General features: G+C 40.5%; 1 protein-coding gene across 1 annotated transcript in view; it reads right to left on the reverse strand.

The window, feature by feature from the left end:
• The window catches only part of hook1 (hook microtubule-tethering protein 1), a 143,577-nt gene that overhangs the window by 73,796 nt on the left and 45,031 nt on the right, over positions 1–24,750 (reverse strand). The window contains exons 2-6 of the mRNA XM_039734456.1: positions 22,104–22,189; positions 18,918–18,990; positions 16,391–16,441; positions 9,196–9,328; positions 4,365–4,432 (exon numbers count right to left, since the gene is read on the reverse strand). Of these exons, the coding sequence (XP_039590390.1) occupies positions 4,365–4,432; positions 9,196–9,328; positions 16,391–16,441; positions 18,918–18,990; positions 22,104–22,189 (411 nt within the window). The remainder of the gene's footprint in view (positions 1–4,364; positions 4,433–9,195; positions 9,329–16,390; positions 16,442–18,917; positions 18,991–22,103; positions 22,190–24,750) is intronic.

Consider the following 24,750-nt stretch of genomic DNA (forward strand, 5'->3'; position numbering starts at 1 on the left):
AGACACGGGGAGAACATGCAAACTCCAAGCAGGGAGGACCTGGGAAGCAAACTCGGGTCTCCTAACTGCAAGGCAGCAGCGCTACCCACTGCGCCACCGTACCACCCTTTCTTCTTCCTAATGACTTAAAATAAATACTCAAAAAAGCATATCGACTTGGACTGAACCACTCTTAGTTTATTTTTTTTATTTGGTTTAGCTTGGCATTTTGTTGTGTAATTCTGCCACAATAAAGCATGAAAAGAAGAGCAGATCATCAAAATACAGGTGTGGGCCATGGACTTGGCCTCACCCTATATGGCGTTATTTCAGTGCCACTATTCTGAGCACACGTAAAAAAATATTGAGCGCACGTAAAAAAAGATTGCAAGTGCAAGTGTTGCATTTTGAAGAGAAATTTATTTTGAGCGTACAAAAGCTGAATTTGAGTGAACAAAATTCATTGCTGCGTGCAAAAAATGTATTTTAGTGTTTGCGCTTATCCATATACACACACACAATAGCACCCCCTCTCGCTCAGTTTTTTCATTTGCGCTTGCTCGCAATGTGTTGCTAGCTCACAACATTCTCTGCTGCGAGCGCTCAACTCTCTGTACACCGTTATAAGTGTGCCACAAAACCAACCAATCACAGACTTGGTTTCAAAAATTCTGATTGGCTCTTACGGTCTCCAATCAGCTCGCTAGCTGGCATGGTTGTATAATGCAACTACATTATACTACACCAACGATAGTCTTAACAAATAATATATTTTAAAATAAAATAATTAAAGATATTATCCGCAAATTGGGGTTTAATTGAGTTTAGCTGGATTTAGCTACATTTCGGACTGTTAGCGAGCTGATTGGAGACCGTAAGAGCCAATCAGAATTTTTGAAACCAAGTCTGTGATTGGTTGGTTTTGTGGCACACTTATAACGCTGTACAGAGAGTTGAGCGCTTGCAGCAGAGAATGTTGTGAGCGCAAGCAACACATTGCGAGCAAGCAAAATGAAAAACTGGCGGCGGGGGTGCTATAGTGTGTGTGTATATGGATAAGTGCAAACACTGAAATACATTTTTTGCACGCAGCAATGAATTTTGTTCACTCAAATTCAGCTTTTGTATGCTCAAAATAAATTTCTCCTCAAAATGCAACACTTGCACTTGCAATTTTTTTACGTGCGCTCAGAATAGTGGCACTGAAATAACGCCATAACCCTACGCAGCCTCACCTCTACTCTACTGTATTTCAATGCTGAATGCTCCCCCAACCTGCTAGATGGCAGCATCCCTGGGCTTCAGTACCCATTTGAACACCTGCCAAGAATGCTGGGAACTGTAGTCCAGCCCCAGTGGGATCTACGAGTACCACTAAGGGGTGCTGCATGGAGTTACACTCCCAACCTTATTAGACTTCGTATGGGCGATGCCCTGGAACTAGAAGTACTCTCGGGTCTTCAATAATAAGAACCGCTTTGCCTTGTCTAGTTGAGTCGGAGCTGGGAGAGGAGACAAGCAACACTCATCTGGGAGGAGTAGCAGTGAAGAGAAGAGAAGCCAGAAGAAGAATTCTTGTAATTTGCAGTGCAGAAAAAAACCCTTTGTTTTAGACCCAGAACTTATTTGTGCATTCGTGTTTGAGGCTCTGATCACAACATATTTGTTAAAAAAAGTAAAAACATTTCATGGGGTGTAGTTACTGAATCACATGACTTCATATATGCAAGTTCAGGCACTGTAGCTTACTAATTACTAAGGATTTGTATTCTAAAATACAAAGAGTCCATTTCAGTTTTCCTTTCTGCCTCTTTCTGTGCTCAGGGTGAGTCACTCACCTTATGTGCCAGCACTCTTAACCGCAGATATACGTAAGCAACTGTGCTTTATGTGCAATGAGCCACTAGACTGTGCAGCAAAATGATACAAAAATGTCAAGGTTGATATTTACTGTAGATTCTGGAATATAAGCTGAGAATTTCGTCCTAGATTTTTGGCTTGGAGTTTGGGGGTCGGCTTTTACAACGAGTATCGTTTCAGATTCAAGATTTCCAGTGCAATGCCGGTTTTGCCGATGAATACGGAAGTAAATAATGACGAAACCACAGTGCCATCTTTCAGATGAAAAAGTAACTTTGCATGCCGGTACTTTAAATTAAATAAAGAATTTATTCAAAAAAGTATTTAAGTTGTTGATTTTATTAATAAAATTTATAATAAATTAATTATCGGGAAGTTTAAAATAAAAATTTTTGTTTTGATTTACGACCAACATCTTGCGTTACGACCCAGATGTGGTCACGTGTATCCGCTTGCGCAATTGTAAACAAACAACTGAGAGCGTTAGTAAGCGTCAGTCGGAGCCCAGATACATGTGTTTGTGGATGTAATTTCGGTCATTGCAGAGATTTACCTATATATATAATTCACTAAGACCATGCAAGCAAGACACATAATTGTTCAGGAAGGAAGAGAAGGTAAAGAAAGCGATCACAATCGAAGCGAAGATGGAAATTGTGTGGAAATATGAGAGTGCTGTTCGTGTGACCGATTTCGCTAATATGTACAGCATGTCGAAATCCACCATCTCGACAATTTTACAAAGAAAAGATCTGCATAAGGAGGCTCCTTCTAAACAATAACCACCTTCTGTTTCATTCTCCTCCTCCCTTCCTGCAGCCCAAAGATGTAAAATTAAATGGTGAGTACAGTATGAAATTGTTGTTTCTAGAATAGAATAGAATAGAATGCCTCGCTGAACACATTCACCTCTACAAAATGTTCTTTCTGGCCGAGAACACATCAGCTCAGGCTGTAACAAATATCCTAGACCCTAAAAGTGAAGTTAACCTTCATCTCAGAAGGATGCATCAATGAGCATGAGAATGCCTTTTTATTGTCACTATACACATGTACAATGAGATTAAAAGCAGCTCCTTCAGTGCAGACATATAGTATATGTAGAACACAACAAGTAAATAAACAAATGGTGCGAAAAGATGCAAAGAAGTTGCAAAACAAGTTCTGTATAGAGCTTGTATGGTTGTTTTTTAAGCCTTAGCAGAATGCCGGATCTAAGGCCCCGCTTCTGCTTTCTTTCCCTCCTCCATCTGCGTCGTCTCCTAGACCCGACAACAATCCACGGAGGGCCCGCTGGTCTCGCTATGTTGGCTGGGATGTTGTGTGTGTGATGAATAACACTCGAAACAGGCTCTGGACACCGATGTCTATAAGGTTCTGACGGGTGTAGCGGATGTTCGCCGAACCGATCGCACACAAACAAGCAAAAAAAAAAAAAAAAAAAGTACAAAAAAAAAAAAAGTGCACTGAAAAGGAGAGCCCTGAGCCGCTGCAAACATGCGTGCCGCCATGCTCCTAGCTTAATCTAGCCTACTTCTGGTAGACTAGACACTTTTTATAACTTTTTGGTTAGCACATTAGAAAAATTATTGGTGTTTTGGTAAATTCTGCACATTAAACAACCCTTTTTTATTATGAAAAGGTTAAGTAAGTGTTGCAGTGTGAGGTTCGGAAAGCATTATGGGTTAGCCTTCGCGAATGAATTAAGTTCGTAAGTCAAGGGTCCACTGTATTGCGTATTTAAGTTAATCAAATTTATAACGAGTCTCCGGAAATCCACTTGCCGATGTATCGTATTTGCGTATATAGTTTCAACACAAAGGTTTTATTTTACCAAACTTCTCCGCAATCACTTCCTGGTTTCCATCAAAAATGCCGGCAGTCTCAAATTCTCGCCAATAAACATAATAAATATACCTGAAGAGACACTTTTAAGAAAATTTTGAAAATTTTGCTTGGAGAAGGGGGTCGGCTTAAATACCGGTCATCGGCAAATACATGTAATTTAGTAGGTAGAGAAGGGGGTCGGCTAATATACCGAGTCGGCTTATATTCCGGGATCTACGGTACTGATATTTAACCTGTCACTGTTCACAATGAACAAATATGTAATCTACTTTTCTAGGCACTTAAAAACTGTAAGTCACTTTTTACAGTGGCACAGTAGGTAGTGCTGCTGACTTAAGAATCCAGTATCCTGGGTTCAAATCACAGCCCCGGTCTCTGTGTTGGAACTGCGCATTCTGCCTTTATCTGCATCACATTTTCTACCCAAACTTGCATTTAATTATTTGGTAATTTTAAGTTGGCCCCTTGTAAATGGGTATGAGGAGCTGTGAAACAGACTGACACCCCAACCAGCCAAGTTCCCAGCACCTCCATGACCCTAAATTGGATCAAGCAGGCTTTTTAATGTCGAGATGAAAAAAGAATAAATGATTGTGACAAAAAAATGATAGCTGCAGCCTTGAAATCTACTCAGTTCAGTGCACACAATGGCTACTGCTGTTAAGGAATGCCATTACCTCTTGGATAGCAGTCATTACCACATGCTGAACGGACTCCTCCAAAGTCATGATAATCTGGATATATTCTGGTTAAAAAAAAAAAAGATTTAATTTAATTGCTTTTGTTAGAAGGAGGAAAGGAACTTTTTAAGTAAAGTGACTTTAGTGCGTATTCAGACCCTTCAATTTGTTCACATATTTGTTAAGTTGCTGCCTTCTCCTTAAGACATTTAAATTAATTTGAATTTTTTTTTTTTGCACGTCAAGCAACACTCAATAACCTGGAATGAAAAAGTGAAACCAGAATTTTAACAATTTGTGCAAATGTATTAATAATAATTTAAAAAAAAAACGCTGAAATATTCCCATTGATAGAAGTATTCAGACCCTTTACTCACTACTTCGTCGAAGCCCCTTTGGCAGTGATTACAGCCTGGCTTCTTCTCTGACAGGGCAAGCTTTGTACAATTGGATTTCAGGAATTCTTGCTATTCTTGTTTGCAGATCCCCTCAAGCTCTGGAGGCGGTTGGTGGACGGTGGACAGCTATTTTCATGTCTCTCCAGAGATATTTAATTGGGCTCAAAACTGAGTCACCCCAGAGCATACAAAGAGTTGACCCTAAACTACTTCTTCATTGTCTTTTCTTTGTGCTTAGGTTCATTGTCTTGTTGGAAGGTGAACATTCAGGCCAATCGGAGGTCCAGGGTGCTCAATAACAGGTGATTATTAAGAATAGGGCTAATTTGCTCTGTTCAGCTTTCCCTCAACCCTGACGAGTCTCCCAATCCATTCCACTGAAAAGCAGCCCCATAGCACGATGCTGTCACCACACGTCTGTTGGGATGGTATTGCACAGGAGATGAGTAGTGCTTGGTGTCCTGCAGACATGATGCTAATCTTGGTTTCATCAAAACAAAGAAGCTTGTTTGTCATTGTCTGAGGGTCCTTTAAGTGCCTTTTTGTGCAAACTCTAAACGGTCTTATGGGCATGTTTTACCAAGGGTAGGCTTCTATCTGGCCACTTTACCATCAAGCCTACATGAATAGATTTTTGCAGTGCGTGCCAGCTCTAGGAAGACTTCTGGTTGGTTCAAATGTCTTCCATTTAAGAATTACGGATGCCACTGTGCTCTTGAAAGCATTCAATTTTGCAGCCTTCCTCAGATCTGTACCTCAACACAATCCTGTCTCTAAACTCTATAGACAATTCCTTTGACGTCACAGCTTGGTTTTGGCTCAACTATGGGACCTTCTATAGACATGTGTGTGTGCCTTTCCTAATCATGAGTCGTCTTCTTCCTCCTCTTTATTTTTACCCAATTCTATGTGGGGTCAATGTTTCCTAATCATGTGTAACCAATTAAATTGACCACAGGTGGTCCTCAAACAAGCTGTAGAAACATCAGAATGATAATCAATAAAATAGGATGCATGGAAGTGTCATAACAAGGGGGCTGAATACTTGTGTCAATGTGATATTTCTGTTTTTCCTTGTGTCCTCCCCCACCATAACCTATCATCTATGGGAGAGAAGCAAAGGCTTTAGCTTCTTCAAAAATTTTAATCTTCAGTTTTCAACAGATCTCAGAGTTTTAGGGTCCCCTTATACCAAAAACATTGATATCTCAATGATGAGTGTGTAGCTGTCTGCGTGTCACAGTTTCTTGAGGACAGTCTAGAGCTAAAACGGCTGGGCTGAAAAATACCAAACTCGAAACTTCAGCCTGTTATGAGATGATGATGTGCTAATGATGAGTTTCTGAGCTAAACAGCGCAAGAGAAAGAGGCACTCTAGAGGAACCCTCAAACACCGTAATTCGACAATGAATTATACATTTTTCTCGTCAATTGCAATCGTAATGACCTATTTGATGATCAGAAAGATCAGCATCTGAGTGGTAAATAATTACTGAAATGTTATAAAGAGTTTGGGTAACTTGTTACTTAGCGCACAAAGACTACTGATGCTAACGTCCAAGTTTTTTATTTTTAAATACATGTGCAAAGATTCCTAAAATCATTGTCATTATGGGGTATTGAGCATTGCGTGATGAAAGGAAAAAATGATTTCAGAGTAAGACTGCAACATAGCAAATTATGAAAAAAATGAAGGGTCCTGAATACTTTCTGAATGCATTGTGCATTTCAGGGCTATAGTTCTGGTTGATCTTTATTTTACAGCACCTCTCACAGCAACAGCCTTCATGAAGTTGTTTAAAGAACGTGATTAAATAACTTCAAACTTACAGAATTTAAGAATGTGTTAGAAGTCCTAGCAACTACAATAGGACAAAAAAAAATCTAATCATTATTACACAAAGACACAAGCGTCTATAAAGGTACTTAAACTCTCAATATTTGCTCTGTTCATGACGTTGTTCTTTGCCCGTTGGGGAAGAATAATTTTAGGGTAACATAGCATTCATCTTAAAGAAATAGTATAAAGGGTTAATAAATGTGGGAAACCAAATAAAGGTCAAGTGAACAACAAAATGTACACAGAATTATAAGAATTGGTTTAGGAAAAATACTGAGATGGTCAAGTAAATAAAGAATGTACCAGAAGAAAGGCTGATGTGATGTGATATACAAAATGTACTGAAGGACGACTAAGAGATGACTAAGAAATCAGCAGATATCCTATAAATGAGAATGGACAGTCATTATATACACAGACATTTCAAGGGTGGTGTCTCATCTCGAAAGGAATAAGAAGAACCAGACTATAAATATAACTTATATTATATAAATCATTTGGGTGTAAACCAATGAACCAACCAGAGTAAAATGTATGCATTGATTGACACTGTATGCAAATCCAACAGTTTATAAAATGAACCTCTGTTCTTTGTTTCTCAGACAATTCTGTAACAGACTGCTCCCTCCAAGGCATTTTGTTGAGGAGTAATTAAAAGATACACTGAACAGCTTTTCTCCTGCCTGATTACTATTTTGTCCTGTTAGAGCAAGAGTTCCCAAAGTGGTCGATGATGGTCGATTTGAACTTTCTAGGGATCGATAGTTTCAATAAAAATATTTGGGGGCCGACGACAGCAAAAAAAAGACCCCCTTACTACTGCTATTTGTTTGTTACTTCAGAATATCTATAATTCCAATAGGTACCTAATTAAGAAGTAAAATAATTCAAAAAAACTCTTTTTTTGATAAAAATACATTACATGCCAAACTTGCGAACAAAAAGGTAAAATGCATCATTAAAATACATGTAGCACAAACATGTCTGTGCATTGTCTTATCCAGCGTTTCTCAACCTTTACGTATTTGCGACCTGAGTTTTCATAACAGTTTTAATCGTGCCCCCCTAACGTTTCTTTGAAAGGAGCCCACTAATACCAATTTGTTCTTTTTTAATTAATGATATATCATAGATGCATATTTTATTGTACCTACTTAACTTTTATCGACATTTATCTAACTCTATATTTATTTTTCTAGTATCAGAATGTAGTTTAAGTTAATTTGTTTTGGTTTCAATAGATGTATTTTTCATACGTTTTCTTTTTTTCACATCTTCGGGTCCCCTTTTTGTTAATTCGCGCCCCCCTAGGGGGGCCCGCCCACAGTTTGAGAACCACTGGTCTTATCGAACGTATCAAAGCAAATGCAGACATGAAAAACCGTTGCACGTCCGCACTTGCTCGCGGTGGGACGAGACGATGGTTATTCGATATTAGCAGAATCAATCAGTCTTGTATGGTCATGCTTTCATAAAACACTATAAATTGGTTTGTTTGATGTGATATGTACTTATTTGTGATTTGAACTTTGAATATAATTATTTATCGAGGAGCAGTACTACAAAAAAGAAAATCAGAGAACACAGTTTATTTATTCGCGTTTGAACAAAAATCTTCAGTTTCAAGTAAGTACATACTTTATTGTTTTTGTTTTATCACAGGGGCTGTCGAAATTGTTTGTTAATAAAAGTTTTATTTCTTCAGATAATAATATAACTGAAACAAAAAAGAAACGCAGACAGTACAGTTTCGACTATTTGTACTTATTTTGAATTTACATATTTATTTTATAAATGTAAAAAAATTATTTTTTTGCTTTAATTTACGTTAGTGCAGGTTTCTATATTAAATGTTGCACAAGATAATGCCATATTTCGTAGTCCTTTTACCTTTTTCAATCATTAGTTACAAGTGAAAAAAATGAAAAGTTTGATATCTAGTGAAATATTTAATATCGAGTACTGTACAAATTTATTATTTTGAGTAAGTAAAGTAAATGACTAGTGGGTCAACGGTTTTAAAAGTTTTTTGGTAAAGGGGTCTGCGGCTGAAAAAAAGTTTGGGAACTCTTGTGTAAGAGGATGTTTCTTACTTTAATAAGATGTTAAATTTCGATCACACTGTCAATCCAGGAGATGCTGAACAAAAGAAAATCACAGGTGAATTTTCCAGGAAATATCCATGACTATGACTAGGAAATGCCCATTGCGGGGCTTTGATCCTGTCTGGGCAGTGACGCCACCATGGGCTTTCTGTTGGGAATCAGACCACTGCCCTGACCTGAGCTACAAGCAGCTGCAAAGTAAGCACACTCAGATGGAGTTACCTAATTTAGAGATGCAAACTCTTTAGGTTGTAGTGATGTTTTGTCCATAAATCTATCCAGTTACATGGAGACTGCAGTCTGCAATGCATTCAGACAGTGCCACAATTTGCTGTTGATGGACGGTGAGTGTCCCACATAAAAACTAAATATAAACTTCTTGAAGCGGAAAAGTAAAATGCAAAAGTAGACATATTTTCAAAGGAGATCACAGCTGCATGTATCTGTTCTCTAAAGAGAAGGGAGGCATTAGATGAAGTACTTACCATGCTTCTTTTCACACTTGACAGCACATCCAAGTACGAGCTGAAGCAGCCTACCCAACTCCATGTGGTCAGCATGTTCAGCGACCTGATTGAGATCTGGCATTGGGAAATCCAAAATCTGCTGCATAAGCACCTGCAAGGAAAGAAGAAACGCAAAGGAAGATGGAGTTTGTCTATTGCCAGTTTGGTTTGTAAGATAGCAGAACACTGTTAAATCCATACTTTCACATAATCAATAAATTCCAAGAAAGTCTGGAAGTTAATTTATACCTAAAAACTGCAACAAAGGGATGAACTGGTGTCCACAGCCCAAAGGTGATCCTTGTTGGAAGAATCTTTGGCATGAATTTCTGCAAGAATAGATGGATCTGACCTAATTCTACAAAAATTCAGTTCAGTAATGCATGCCCACTCTCTTGTATAGGAATGGTAAGGGGACCATAGATGGGCTGCAAATGAAATAAAATCATTAAATTTCAGTTGGATGTAAGTAGGGGCCCATCTTAGAATAGTCGTGAACATTTGTCTTTGGATCGCCATTGCCATTAGGCTAATTGTTTTTCTAAAAGGTTAACTTCCTCCCCAAGGAAAATTATCTTAGAGAACGTCTTATCCTTTCTAATCTGTGTTCTGCTCCATCCGTAGGGCCCTATGGAATCCATTTTATTTTTTCACAAATTCCGTTTTTTTTTTTTTTTTTGATTTTTGGTTTTCACAGTTTTATTTTTCCTTAATTCAGATTTTTGGGTTTTTATGTTTTTACCATAAGTAGCAACAGCTACAACAAAACAAACAATAATGAAGTGGCACTTTACATTCCTTTTAATGAAATGGCACACTAGCACAACTGAACCTTAGTTTGCAGTTCCATTCATTAGGTAGGAACCCAGATCCTCCATGATGCTGTATGCTGAGGCTACAGTAGGACAGCGAGTGTCATCCAGAATTGTAAGAGCTCCCAAAAGCCATAACCATTCTAAACTCACACATGCACTGAGTACACAGTCTAACCCCACAATCCCTGAACTTCCTTCTATCCATCAACTGAGCAATACTATTATCTGTATACTGTACAATATCATTACTCTCAGGGTCCAACATCCACTACTCACTGCACATGATCATCATTATTGTGAAATATTTAAATAATGTGCAATAACCCAATAGTGTAGTAGTTATTATTCTTTCCATATGTATATTTATATACTGTCACAGAACTTTTTTGCAACTCTTTGCACCATTTGTTTATTTATTTGTTGTGTTCTACATATACTGTATGTCTGCACTGAAGGAGCTGCTTTTAATCTCATTGTACATGTGTATAGTGACAATAAAAAGGCATTCTCGTTCTCATTGATGCATCCTTCTGAGATGAAGGTTAACTTCACTTTTAGGGTCTAGGATATTTGATACAGCCTGAGCTGATGTGTTCTCGGCCAGAAAGAACATTTTGTAGAGGTGAATGTGTTCAGCGAGGTACCCTACTGATTCAATGAGCTATTCCACATGCTGCTTCCTGCCTCAGGGGTCCCTGGCAGGCATCTTGAAGAAGGCAGACTTTATCACATCACTAGTGCTGCTGCCTCACTAAAGTATTTAGAGTGCTGCAGGGTCTCTCCCACCAAAGTGAGGACATGACACAAGCAGGGTGAGTGTACTCTGTTAGGCAGAACTCCTTTTAAAATGTCCTGTCTGCTTTCAGACAGTATGATGTATTGTCTGTAACCTCTGCTAAAATGTCATTAAGATTCAGCTGGTTATTGTTCTGCTGCCTGTGAAAACATGCAAAAGTTGCAGCTCTCCATAACGATAACATCTGCCAAAAAGTACTGGACTTCAGTACCTGTAATTGTAATGATGTTAATTATTGCTAATGATTCTTAAACCTTAAACGTTTACAGCGCATCATTACATCTGTGGCTTCATCTACTGCATATCTTAAAATAATTAATTTCAAAGCAAAAGCAAAACTAATCTGCAAGACACTGCATCCGGGAATTAAACAGAAAAAAAGAAAGAGAGATTTTTTAAGGGCTCGTTGCATCTGAGAAGAAGCCTGTTAAAGATGAAGTGCTAAGCCTTGTCTAACCTCTTTCTCTCTCATTCCTTCCTAGGGCACGAAGCAGAAGCAGAAAATGGCCAACAGTGGGGTAACTCGCGTTGAACTCGTAGTTGAAGACTCCTGTCCCGAAGGAGATACCTCAGAGGTCTGAAGGCCCGGCTGCTGGATAAACTGTCCTCGCCATCTGTAACCGGCGAAACATCAACCCCACGTTGTGCCGACCTCACCCCCGTGTCTCGTAGGAGCGACACCGCTGATGACCTCGGTGGATTTTAGCTATGCAGGTGGGGGTTCAAGGCCAGAGCACCTCCATCAACACAGGCGACCATCCTATCTCAGAACCGGTTTGACCCTCTCCTCGTCCCCAGTTTGCCTTCAGCCCCTGGTGATGTAATAGTGGTAGGTGATTCTATCGTTAGAAACCTTTATATCGCATGCCCTAATGAAAAATCGTTTGTTTCTTGTTTTCCCGGTGCTCGTATCCGAGATGTGATGAGACGTGCGCCAGAAGTCTACGAGAAGCACAAGCAGAGGGCAGTTGGAGCAATCGTTTTGCATGCCAGCGTAAACGATAAAAGGCACCGACAATCAGAAATCCTCAAGGCTGACTTAAGAGCTTTGATTAAAAACACGAAGGAGAGGACCCCATCGGCAAAGATCTTCGTTTCAGGTCCACTACCTCTCATCAGACGATCAAACGAGTACTACAGTCGTCTGCTAGGATTGAACAACTGGCTACAGGGTTTCTGCAAGAAGAAAGACCTCGTTTTCATCAACAATTGGAATCTCTTTTTGGAAAGGCCGCGTTTCTTCAAGCATGATGGCCTGCATCCAAACAGTTTCGGCGCCCGGGTCCTCTCCGAAAACATATCAAAGGTAATTCCTTTATCTTGACTATCTATCTCCCCTTCCGAAATGATACTGTTGTGCTAGGACATGATAAGTGTTTAATAGAATCTTCTGTTAAAGTGCAAAACATTAATACTGTAATAAGCAATCTCAATTCATGTAGAAAATCTAGGAAATACGGCATATACTCCAATAATCTAATTAAAATTACTATTTTAGAGGAACAATGTATTAAAACTATAAAAACAGATCACAGATTAAACAAAAAATACACACAGAGCGGCGCTAATAAAAATAATTTAGTTCCTATTCCAAATATCAATAACGCACATAGTATTCATCTCTGCACCTCCGAAACATTAAATATGGCACTATTAAATGTTAGAGCTTTAACTAACAAAACGTTTTTTATCAACGATCTTATTAGTGATAAAAAAATAGATTTTATATTAGAAATAACATAGTATATCCCTCCAACACTAAGGATCCTCCTAAACCCCAGCATCCTGTTATAAACAAATTAAACTCTTTCACTAGGATAAATTTACCTGATTTACAAAAAATAATATCTCAATTAAAATCCTCCACCTGCGTCCTTGACCCAATACCAACAAGGTTTTTCAAAGAAGTATCAGGCGTGCAAATTGATAATATTCTGGACATAATAAATTCGTCACTAGATACGGGGGTCATCCCAGACTGTCTTAAAACTGCTGTAGTTAAACCCCTACTTAAGAAATATAATCTTGACCCCTCGGCTCTTGAAAATTTTAGACCCATCTCTAACTTGCCTTTCTTAAGTAAAGTTCTGGAGAAGGCAGTCATTATGCAGTTAAATGACCACCTCAATAAACCTGCTATTCTTGATAAATTTCAGTCGGGTTTTAGAACTCGCAGCACAGAAACTGCACTCGTTAAAGTAGTAAATGATTTGCGAGTGAATGCGGACAGAGGCCATTTATCTGTTCTCATCCTCTTAGATCTGAGTGCTGCATTTGACACCATTGACCATAATATTCTTAGAAATCGCCTTAGTCAATGGATGGGCCTCTCTGGCAGTGTCTTAAATTGGTTTGAAACCAGACCTGGCAGGTAGAAAATTTTTGTTAGTTGTGGTAATCAATCTCAAAGACACATGATATCCGATATGGTGTTCCACAAGGCTCTATCCTGGGTCCGCTGCTCTTCTCAATCTACATGCTTCCGTTAGGTCAGATTATCTCAGGGCACAACGTGAGCTACCACAGCTATACTGATGACACACAGCTGTACTTATCAACAGCACCCGAAGACCCGACTCTATTGATTCACTAACAGAATGTCTGACTTGTATCTCAGAATGGATGAATAGTAACTTTCTCAAGTTAAATAAAGAGAAAACTGAAATCTTAGTGATTAGCAATAATGGATACAATGAGGCTATTAGAAATAAACTGGATACATTAGGATTGAAAGTCAAGACGGAGGTAAAAAGCTTAGGGGTAACTGTTGACTGTAATCTGAATTTTAAACCACATATTAATCAGATCATTAGGACAGCATTTTTTCACCTAAGAAACATAGCAAAAGTTAGACCTCTTATATCTTTGAAAGATGCTGAGAAATTAGTTCACGCATTTGTTTTCAGTCGACTAGATTACTGTAACGCACTCCTCTCAGGACTACCCAAAAAAGACATAAATCGTTTGCAACGAGTGCAGAATGCAGCTGCTAGAATCCTAACTAGGAAAAGAAAATCCTAACACATTTCTCCAGTTTTGATGTCACTACACTGGTTACCTGTGTCATTCAGGACTGACTTTAAAATTCTGCTTATGGTTTATAAAGCCTTAAATAATCTGCCCCATCTTATATATCGGAATGTCTGACACCTTATATTCCAAATCGTAACCTTAGATCCTCAAATGAGTGTCTCCTTAGAATTCCAAGAACAAAGTTTAAAAGAAGTGGTGAGGCGGCCTTCTGCTGCTATGCACCTAAAATCTGGAATAGCCTGCCAATAGGAATTCGCCAGGCTGATACAGTAGAGCACTTTAAAACACTGCTGAAAACACATTACTTTAACATGGCCTTCTCATAACTTCACTTTAACTTAATCCTGATACTCTGTATGTTCAATTCATCATAATAACTATTCATGGTGGCTCTAAAATCCATACTGACCCCAACTCTCTCTTCTGTTTCTTTGTCCGGTTTCTTTGTGGTGGTGGCCTGCGCCACCTCCACTTACTCAAAACTTCATGATGCTCCAACAATGATGGATGGATTAAAAGGCAGAAGTCTATGTGACCATCATCATCAAGTCCTTCCGTGAGAACCCTAAATCCAAAGAGGACTGTTTCATTTATGTGAGGTAGAATGAACAGAGGGACTGGGCGGTCTCAAGGTCTGGAATCCCTACAGATTTTATTTTTTTCTCCAGCCGTCTGGAGTTTTTTTTTGTTTTTTCTGTCCACACTGGCCATTGGACCTTACTCTTATTCTATGTTAATTAATGTTGACTTATTTTGTTTTCTTATTGTGTCTTTTATTTTTCTATTCTTTATTATGTAAAGCACTTTGAGCTACTGTTTGTATGAAAATTTGCTATAGAAATAAATGTTGTTGTTTGTAGGTGCCGAGTTTATAACGCAAGAGTCAAATGTGGATCTTGCATGATTCATCAACGATAGGCAAAACATTTATTAAATCCCGAAACATCATTGTTAATTTTTGAAAGGGTTTCTAAATTCCACACATTTCCGTTTTAAAATCTAAAATCCATTTATAATGCATTAATTCAGTGATTCCATCTGTGTTTTCCGTATTGCGGAAATGATAGGGCGCTACATTTGTTATGATTAAGACTTCTTTTATTTCTTTTTTCTGAACGTAACAGATATTTCTGTATGTCTTTTAGGTTTCTTTTTATGTTTTAAACATTGTTGATTAAAAATCGATATTTATTTTTCCAGAAAAAGCTATTTTTTTTAACTTTCTCAAATACAAAGGATACAAGAAAAACTAAGACAAAATCAACTTGTAACAGTGTGGGCTTTTGGGTAGCAGCCTGATTCTGTGGAGACCTGCAAATACTAACTTTGGCATCAACATAAATGTTTTGGGGTCTGTGGTCTGCAGCATCTGAGAAATAAAAATTAATAATCTGCACTTCAATGACTTTTTCAATGACTACTTTGATCAATCTCACCCCTTCTCTATGCACTCTTCACCCATGACTGTCAACCTATCCACTAATCAAACATTATTGTTAAATTTGCAGATGATACGACTGTCATCGTGCTTATAACAGACAAGAATGAAGCTGCATATAGGGAAGAGGTTCAGAATCAGACAGCATGGTGCAACACCAGCAACCTGGTCTTCAATACCAAAAAGACTGAAGAAGTGATTCTGGAATTTAGGACCACTAAAAAAAACAATCACAGTCCGATAACAATCAATGCAGATGCTGTGGAGAGAGTTTCCAGCTTTAAGTTTCTAGGAGTCACCATCTCAGAAGACCAGTCCTGGGCTAGAGCAGGCAAAGCACAACAACACCTCTATTTTCTCAGGAAGCTAAGGAGAGCTGACCTCCCCCAGAAGCTGCTGGTTAATTTCTGTAGATGCACTAAAGTATAGAGCGCATCTTAACTAACTGCATGATGGCCTGCAGGTACAACAGCTGCACCAAGGCTGCTAAAGAAGCCCTGCAGCGGGTCGTAAAAAGAGCAGAGGCCATTATTGGGACTGAACTGCCATCACTGGAACTCTCGTATAAGACTCGCTGTGTGAGAAGGGCCAAAAACATTCTCGAGGACAAAACTCATCCTGGAAATTCTTTGTTTGAGCTCCTCCCGTCAGGCAGACACTTTAGGTCAATCCGTGGACGCACAAACAAACTAAAAAAGAGCTTTTTCCCATCTGCCATAAACTTTCTGAACTCTGAATCTCCTCAGTCTGAGATCATTTTTAATTGAACATGTGCAATAAGCTATATTGGTAATGTGCAATATACTAATGTAATACAATATATAATATGTAATGTACTATTCATTAACAGGTGCAACAACAATTTACGCTGCTATACTTTGAGCAATAATAATTTGCTCTGGTTACTTGATCACTTAACACTGTATACGACATATTTGGAATTATTTGACTTTTCTTTAAATGCACCTTGTAGCCATCACAAAAAGTCATTTTGTTGTGTTACACAATGACAATAAAGTGCTTGAACTTGAACTTGTTTATCATCCATTTTGCAGACAACCTGTGTCACACAGAAGACAGAAAGACACTTACCTCATTGTAATAATCAACAATATACTGCAAAATTTTTTTAAGGTTGTTTGCCTGAAAAATAAGAAGAAAAAGAGACAAGTAAAGACACATTTACAACAGCAGTCAATGCCCAGACTGTACCCTACAGGTTTAATCAGGGTGAGGTCAGTCCCCTTGTGGGCGGGTCTAAGCAAATGAGGTGAAAAGAATGTTATGCGACTCTGATTATTACAATCAGTGGCATTTCTGTATTACAGGCCAACAGAAGAGCAATGAAAGTTACAATGTTCCGTCAGTAATTGAATATATTGATAAAATGTTTAGAACAACCTGAAGCTTGGTCTTCTTAAGCAATGTTTTGCGTTTTCTACCACAGGTTCAACGTAATTTCTTCTTGGTTTTTTGTAGTATGTGTAATTGTTTTTATGTTGAAAGTTCAAGTCTGATTCCCACTCATGGCATTGTCTCGATTGGCCCTGAAGCATTTTAAGTTTTCTGCTGGCTGTCTGTGCGCATGCGTGACCTGAACTTTCCAGTCTAGTGGTCGAGATTGAAGGCAACAGCGACATATTGTCTGCACTGAAATGGAGCTCCATCTTTGTTTCCATGTCATGACACTGATTCTATTGGCCCTTCAGTGTTCTCCGTATACCACTGGCTGTCTGTGCACATGTGGAACCTGAACTTTCCACTCTAGTCTGAAGGCTAGCATCTCTTATTCTCGGCATTAAAATAAGGATCATCTTCATATCTCACTTATGGTGCTGGTCCTATTGGCCCTGCAGTGTTTTCAGTTTACCTTTGGCTGCCTGTGCCCATGTGTGACCCAAACTTTCAAGTCTAGTGGTTAGGATTGAAGGCTACATCCTCATATTTTCTGCAATGAAATGAGGACCATCTTCATTTCCCACTCATGATGCTGTCTCTAATGCAGAGAAGTATGTAAGAGTTGTACAGGATAAGTACGAGGGAAGTGTGACCATGGTGAGAACTGCAGTAGGAGTGACGGAGGTGGGATTACATCAGGGATCGTCTCTGAGCCCTTTTTTATTTGCAATGGTGATGGACAGGCTGACAGACACGATTAGACAGGAGTCCCCGTGGACTGTGATGTTTGCTGATGACATTGTGATCTTTAGCAAGAGTAGGGAGCAGGTTGAGGAGTCCCTGGAGAGGTGGAGATATGCTCTAGATAGGAGAGGAATGAAGGTCAGTAGGAACAAGACAGAATACATGTGTGTGAATGACAGGGAGGTCAGTGGAATGGTGAGGATGCAAGGAGTAGAGCTGGTGAAGCTGGATAAGTTTAAATACTTCGGATCAACCGTACAGAGTAATGGGGATTGTGGAAGAGAAGTGAAGAAGAGAGTACAGGCAGGATGGAGAAGAGTGTCAGGAGTAATTTGTGACAGACGGGTATCAGCAAGAGTGAAAGGGAAGGTCTACAGGACGGCAGTGAGACCAGTTATGTTATATGGGTTCGAGACGGTGGCGCAGGAGAAAGAGCTGGAGGTGGCAGAGTTAAAGGTCTCCACTGGATGTGACAAGGATGGACAGGACTAGAAATAAGGACATTAGAGGGTCAGCTCAGGTTGTATGGTTGGGAGACAAAGTCAGAGAGGAGAGATTGTGTTGGTTTGGACATGTGCAGAGGAGAGATGCTGAGTATATTGGGAGAAGGGTGCTAAGGATGGAGCTGCCAGGGAAGAAGAAGAGGAAGGCCTAAGAGAAGGTTTATGGATATGGCGAGAGAGGACATGCCGGTGATGGGTGTGACACAGCAAGATGGAAAGGACAGAAAGACATGGAAGAAGATGATCTGCTGTGGCAACTCCTAACGGGAGCAGCCAGAAGAAGAAGAAGAAGAAGATGAAGATGATGATGATGATGTCTCTATTGTTTTTTTTTTTAACTGGTTTCTGTTTTCATTTTGTTCACACGGTGGTTATTGCTACTTGTGTGTGAGTTGCACTCTGTGTGTATGTTCTGTCATTTGATTCCAAACTTGAAGTGTTGCCATTTTAACTTAAGGCTGTTCATAACCAATTGACTCACTAAAGTGGCTGGTGACTGCAATGCTGTCACATTTTTTGTATTGTTTAATTAAAACTCTGTGGCTGTATTTGATCAGGTGATGACAGTGTCTGGAATTACAATGATGTGATGCCAGTTGAGATAAACCAGGCACCAGCATCCCATTGTGTGATTCGAATTATTTTATGACATGAAATGTGCGAAGATCTGTGTGTTTCATGAGTCCTTAGAAAAACTGGGGTTTCACATTATTAGTGAAGTTAGTTTATGTGACTATGAAACTTTTGGGATAGCCCCACCACAGTTTTTCTGATAAAAACACCATTGATGATAATAATAATAATAATAAATACGACAGACAGCTCTTGAGTTACAAATAAGTCATTTTTTTTTACATTTTGAAAGATATTAGGAAATCCAAACACCACTCTAAAGACCTGATCAAAAGAAAGAATTTTACAAGCAGCAAGACCCTACACAGAAGGGGTCAGTATTCGTGAATGGGCAGCCTCACCTTCAGCCTCCAGTTGTCACCGACATCCTCCTTAATTCGACTCAGCCAGGCTTCACTGAACCAGGCAGGATCTCTGCAAAAAACCAACGGAAGAATCAAGCAACCAATGTTTATTTGTAGCACGTCCTAGACATACATGACAAGATGCTTTACAAGGCACACTAGAACGCATCCTTTTTCCCTTTTAGGATTTAAGCCTTGATGTCTGCAGGCATCACCAGCATAGACTCATGTCGTAAGAGATGCCTAGCCAGTGACATACATGCCAACTGCCAACGTTGTCTCGGTCTGCAAGATATCATGTTTCTTAATGTTGCTAGAAACCGAAGCAATGCAGATTTGGCACCAACCTTACCTGTAGTTGGTGCCAGCTGTTATGCACTAACCTAGTCATGGTTGTGGAGATGGCAGCAGAGTGTAAAGCCTTGGTAACACCCTAGGTCAGTGTTTTTCAACCAGTGTGTCACAGCAACGTGAGAGCTACCAGTTGTGCTGCGGAAATACTGTAATAGTGCTGAGCACCTGAGTCTCAGCCCGAGAGGGAAAAGCTCCACAGGTGGTCAAGACCTATCTGAGGAGGACAGGACCACCTGGAGAAGCTGGCATAAAAGCAGCTCCATGATCAGTATGTTAGAGCACCTCGGGCATGTCTCCTAGCTGCTAGAGTCCATCTGCCTGGATGTATGGCTGTCAGCAAGTCTCAAAGCGCTGGTAGATAATAGGCAATCAAGAGATTTTAATTTTAATCAGAGAGAGGTAGGCAAAGGGACAAAACAGCTGGGAGATGCCACAAAAGTGCTCAATAAGTGCTTTATCTGCGAATGGTGATATAATGTGTTTTTTGGTTGGTAAAATAATAGTGTACCCTGGGATGTTATTGGTTACAAAAAGTGTGCCAACACAGAAAAACATTTGTGAAACTCTGCCCTAGGGGCTACCTACAGACACTACGGCTGCCAGATAATATGTCACTATTCAAATACAATTTGGCAAAAAAAAATTTGAATGCAAAAGAACAGTTGTTAGCTTCACCGCACTGTAATGCCTTTCTGTCAGCTCAAACCAGTCTGGCCATTCTCATCAACAAGGCGTTTCCATCCACAGAACAGGCCCTCAGCGGAAGTTGTTTTATTTTTTTTTTTTTTTGCTTTTTGCACTAAGCTGAGTAAACTTTAAAGACTGTTTGGTGTGCAAATCCCAGGAGGTCAGAAGTTCCGGAGATTCTCCAACAAGGCCGTCTGGTACCAACAATCATGCCATGGTCAAAATCACAGAGATTGTATTTTTTTTTTCTCCCTTTCCCCTAAATGTTAAATCACATATTTTCACTTAAGAAATACAGCAAAAATGAGATTCCATATAACTTTGCAAGAGGCTGAAAAATGAGTTCACGCTCTTGTTTTTAAGTCAACTAGATTACTGTAATGCACTCCTCTCAGTACCACTCAATAAAGACCTCAAATCGGTTACAACGAGTGCAGAATGGAGCTGCCACAATCTTAACTAGGAAAAGAAAATCTGAGCACTTCATGCCAGTCTTAGAGTCACTACTCTGGTTACCCGTCACTGATTGGCCGGAGAAAATCGTCATTACTGCGTCACTGGCTATTCTTTTCTTTAAAGGTACACACACGCGGAAGTTTGTGTCTCGTCTCTCCATCACTGGACGCAGTTTGTTGCATAAGTGGATGAATGTTTCTTCAGACATTCGAAAGTTCTCCAGCCACTGAGTGTTTGTAAAACCGGGAACAATCACATCCCACCACTCTGAGGCACGGTTAAATGTCCAAACAGATGGTCTGTTGCGGCGACTTTTTTGCAAAATGTGGAAGATCTGTAATATACAGAATCAGCATTTTAATGTTACACTGACAGTTAAGTTCATTTTATGCTTTGCAACAGTGATAAAAGTTAGCTAGTGATGTGCTTTTTTTAGATGCTTACCGCTGCGCGTCGTCGAGCTAAAGTGTTGTCGTTGTCTGCGTGTTGTTGTAAAAGTTCCACGGTGTCACGGCAGTAGAGGCGGCGCAACTATAACAACACGTGGTTAATCCCGCCCACTCTAAAGCGGTACTAAACTGCAGTCGAAACGCAAACCGAGCCGAACTGAGCCGAACCAAGGTGAGCTGTACTGAACCGTGCTGTGTCGTACTATGCTATGGAAAAGTGCCATTAGAACTGACTTTAAAATACTGCTTATAGTTTACAAAGCCTTAAATAATCTGCTCCATCCTCTATCTCAAAATGTCTGTCATCTTACACTCCAAATCGTAACCATAGATCTTCAAATGAGAGTCTTAGAATTCCAAGAGCTAAACTTAAAAGTGGTGAGGCGGACGGCCTTCTGATGTTATGCACCCCAAATCTGGCACAGCTGACTGATAGAAATTCACCAGGCTAATGCGGTGGAGGACTTTAAAAAACTGCTAAAAACTCATTATTTAAAAATGGCTCTCTCATAGCTTAATTTTAGGGTAACCCTGATATTCAGTACATGCATTTAATTATCATTTCTAACGTGGCAGCACAATCCCTACTTTCTCTGCTGTTCTTTTTCTGGTTCTCTGTAGTGGTGATCTGCGCCACCACTCCCTGATCAGGGCACCATGCAGTCCTTACATCAATGGATTAAAGGCCAGAGGTCCACATGACCATCATCATCATCTAATTCTTCCAAGTGAAGCCTGAAAACAATGAGGACTGATTGAGATCATTAATGATAGGGGGGCTGGGTGGTCTTGTCGCCTACGAACCCCTGTAGATTTTGTTTTTATTTTCTCCAGCCCTTTTTTTTTTTGTTGTTTATTTCTGTCCTCCTGGCCATCAGACCTTACTTTACTCTTTGTTACTTAGTATTGCCTAATCTTATTTTTATATTTTTCTGTCTTCATCTTGTAAAGCACGACATCATTTGTATGAAAACGTGCTCTAGAACTCGTGTCCCTGCATGATTTTAAGCATTGTGCCGCTACCACTTGATTGGCTGATCATGGAGAAGCAGGGGTGCAGCTGTTCCTAATAATTTGCTCAGTTAGTTTTTTTTTTTTTACAAGATCAAAAATTCCAATCAGTTATGTCATGTAAAGGATGCTTTTCATATTAAGGAATGGCAAAATGGAATGATAGTCATGTAAGCAGTAGTGCGGATGAGATGCATTTGCTGAAAAGGAAGTGTGCCATACTTACATCTGGTGAAGAACGTGGGCGATTGCCACACCGCTGGTCAGGTTCTGCACTGTTGTACATGGAAACGGCAGGCTGAATGTCTGCATCTGAAAGAGATAGGAATATTGAGAAAAGGACTGGCATAAGCACGGCATCATCCTGGAAATTGTAAAAGGACATTGTGACACACACACACACGCACGCACACGCGGTCAGTGCCAGGAGGCCGTGTTGGAATCCAGCACAACTGGTCTCTCTGCTCTGTGGAGCTCACACATTCTCCATGTGCCTACACGGGTGGGTGTCTGTAAACATGCTGTCACGCTAGTTTGCCAGTGGTTTTCAGTTGTATCCTTCATTTATAAGATCTTACGGCAAGTCGTGATGTGTCCCTGTGGCCACTTAATGAAGGAGTGTCAAAAGAAGTGAATTGTGATTTTTAGCAGCACTAATGTGACTAAAGGAGGAAACACATTAAAGCGCTGTTATGCTACATAATTGTCCGTGTCAGAGTTCATTTAAATAACCTGTGACGGATGGCCAAGACGCCCCTGCAGCATACATTCCAGGGGAGCAAGCATGGGAAACCCAATATCTCCCCCAGGACGCTAGATGGCAGCCTCTCTGGGTTGCAGCGGTGCCTCGGACTCCCGCAGGGCTTCATGGGGGTTGGAGTGTTGTGAAGCCCTGTTGGGTTCCGCAGGCGACACCAGGGCTGCAGCCGGAGCTGCTGGACTCTTCTGGGCACTGGTTTCGGCACACCCAGTAGTGCAGCAGGATGTCAGCAATCAAGCACCTGCAGCACTTCTGGGTACCCAATAAAGGGAGCTAGCGACCACCACTCATTGGCCACAGTCAGGAGGAGGAGGACAAAGCTTGGAGGAGTGGTGGTAGAAGAGAAAGGAGAAGAAAGTGCGTGGTGTGTTTGGATGTGCTTGTACACTTGGGACTGTGTTGCGCCTGTGGGGATTACGGGGTGTGCCTCGGTGTCAGGTCGGGCGCATATATAGCGCCTTTTTACAAACCTTAGAGTCGGAATCAGTCAGCAATGCACTCCCATGACCCTTGGTCACATAGTTTGACATGCCCAGTGAGGTAGTCCACCCCTACAAAAATTGTTTTTTTTTAATTTATAAAAAGCATTGTTTGTGTGTAAATAACTTGAAAAAAAGACCAAACTTATCCTTTAAGCTAATGTCACATTACTGTATGTGACTTTTTCTTTTGGGGTATGTCAGATTTGCTGATCGTAATTGCTAAACATGTCGCTGCACCAAGTCAAACTCGCATGACTGAAAATCGCAGCCCATTTACCAGATGAGCGCCAATCCTCTGCTGCAGTCAATGCTTACTCCTTTACCTGACAGCCAATGGCATGTTGCCCGACGGAGCGACACATTAAGGGTTAACAGTTGCAACGAGTTCGGCAGAAGTCTCTGGGCCTGTACTTCTTTTTGACAGACACAGACTGAATGAATGAATGAATGAATGAATGAATGAATGAATGAATGCATGAATGATGGTATTATGGTATGTAAAATACGAGGCATCAAACAGACAAGCTTCACTTCTACACTCTATTGCCAAAAGTATTGGGACGCCTGCCTTTACACACACATGAACTTTTAATGACATCCCATTCTTAACGCGTAGGCTTTAATATGGAGTCGGCCCACCCTTTGCAGCTCTAACAGCTTCAACTCTTCTGGGAAGGCTTTCCACAAGGTGTAGGAGTGTGTTGATGGGAGTTTGTGACCAGGAGAGCATTTGTGAGGTCAGGCACTGATGTTGGACGAGAAGGCCTGGCTCGCTCGCAGTGACCGCTCCCAAAGGTGTTCTGTCATGTTGAGGTCAGGCTGCCAAACTCGCTCCTCCATTTCTTTATGCACCTTGCATTGTGCACTGGTGTGTGTGCAGTTATGTTGCCATCCCCAAACTGTTCCCACAAAAGTTGGGAGCATGAAATTGTCCAAAATGGCTCTGTCGGCTGAAGAATTAAGAGTTCCTTTTACTGGAACTAAGGGGCCGAGCACAAATCCTGATAAACAACCCCACACCATAATGCCCCCCTCCACCAAACTTTCCACTTGGCACAATGCAGTCAGGCGAGTCCCGTTCTCCTGCCCAGACTCGTCCATCGGTTGTGTGATTCGTCACTCCAGAGGACACGTCTGCACTGCTCGAGAGTCCAGTGGTGGGCGGTGGGCTTTACACCACTGCATCCGAGGCTTTGCATTGCACTTGGTGATGTCAGGCTTGGCTGCAGCTGCTTGGCCATGGAGACCCATTCATCCCATGAAGCTCTCTCTCTACGCTGCTCTGTTCTTGAGCTTTTGGAGGTCTGTAGCTATTGACTCTGCAAACAGTTGGCGACTTCTGCACACCTCAGCTTGCGCTGTCCCCGCTCGATGATTTCATGTGGCCTACCACTTTGTGGCCGAGTTGCTGTTGTTCCCAATTGCTTCCACTTTGTTATAATACCACTGACAGTTGACCGTGGAATATTTAGTAGCGAGGTAGCAAGTTTCATGAATGGACTCATTGCACAGGTGGCATCCTATCACGGTGCCACACTTGAATTCACCAAGTTTCTCCTGAGAGTGGCCCATAGAAATGGCCTGCATGCCTTGGTGCTCGATGTTATACACCTGTGGCCATGGAAGTGATC

Source organism: Polypterus senegalus, chromosome 14 (genome assembly GCF_016835505.1).
Source record: "Polypterus senegalus isolate Bchr_013 chromosome 14, ASM1683550v1, whole genome shotgun sequence".
Lineage (NCBI taxonomy): Eukaryota > Metazoa > Chordata > Cladistia > Polypteriformes > Polypteridae > Polypterus > Polypterus senegalus.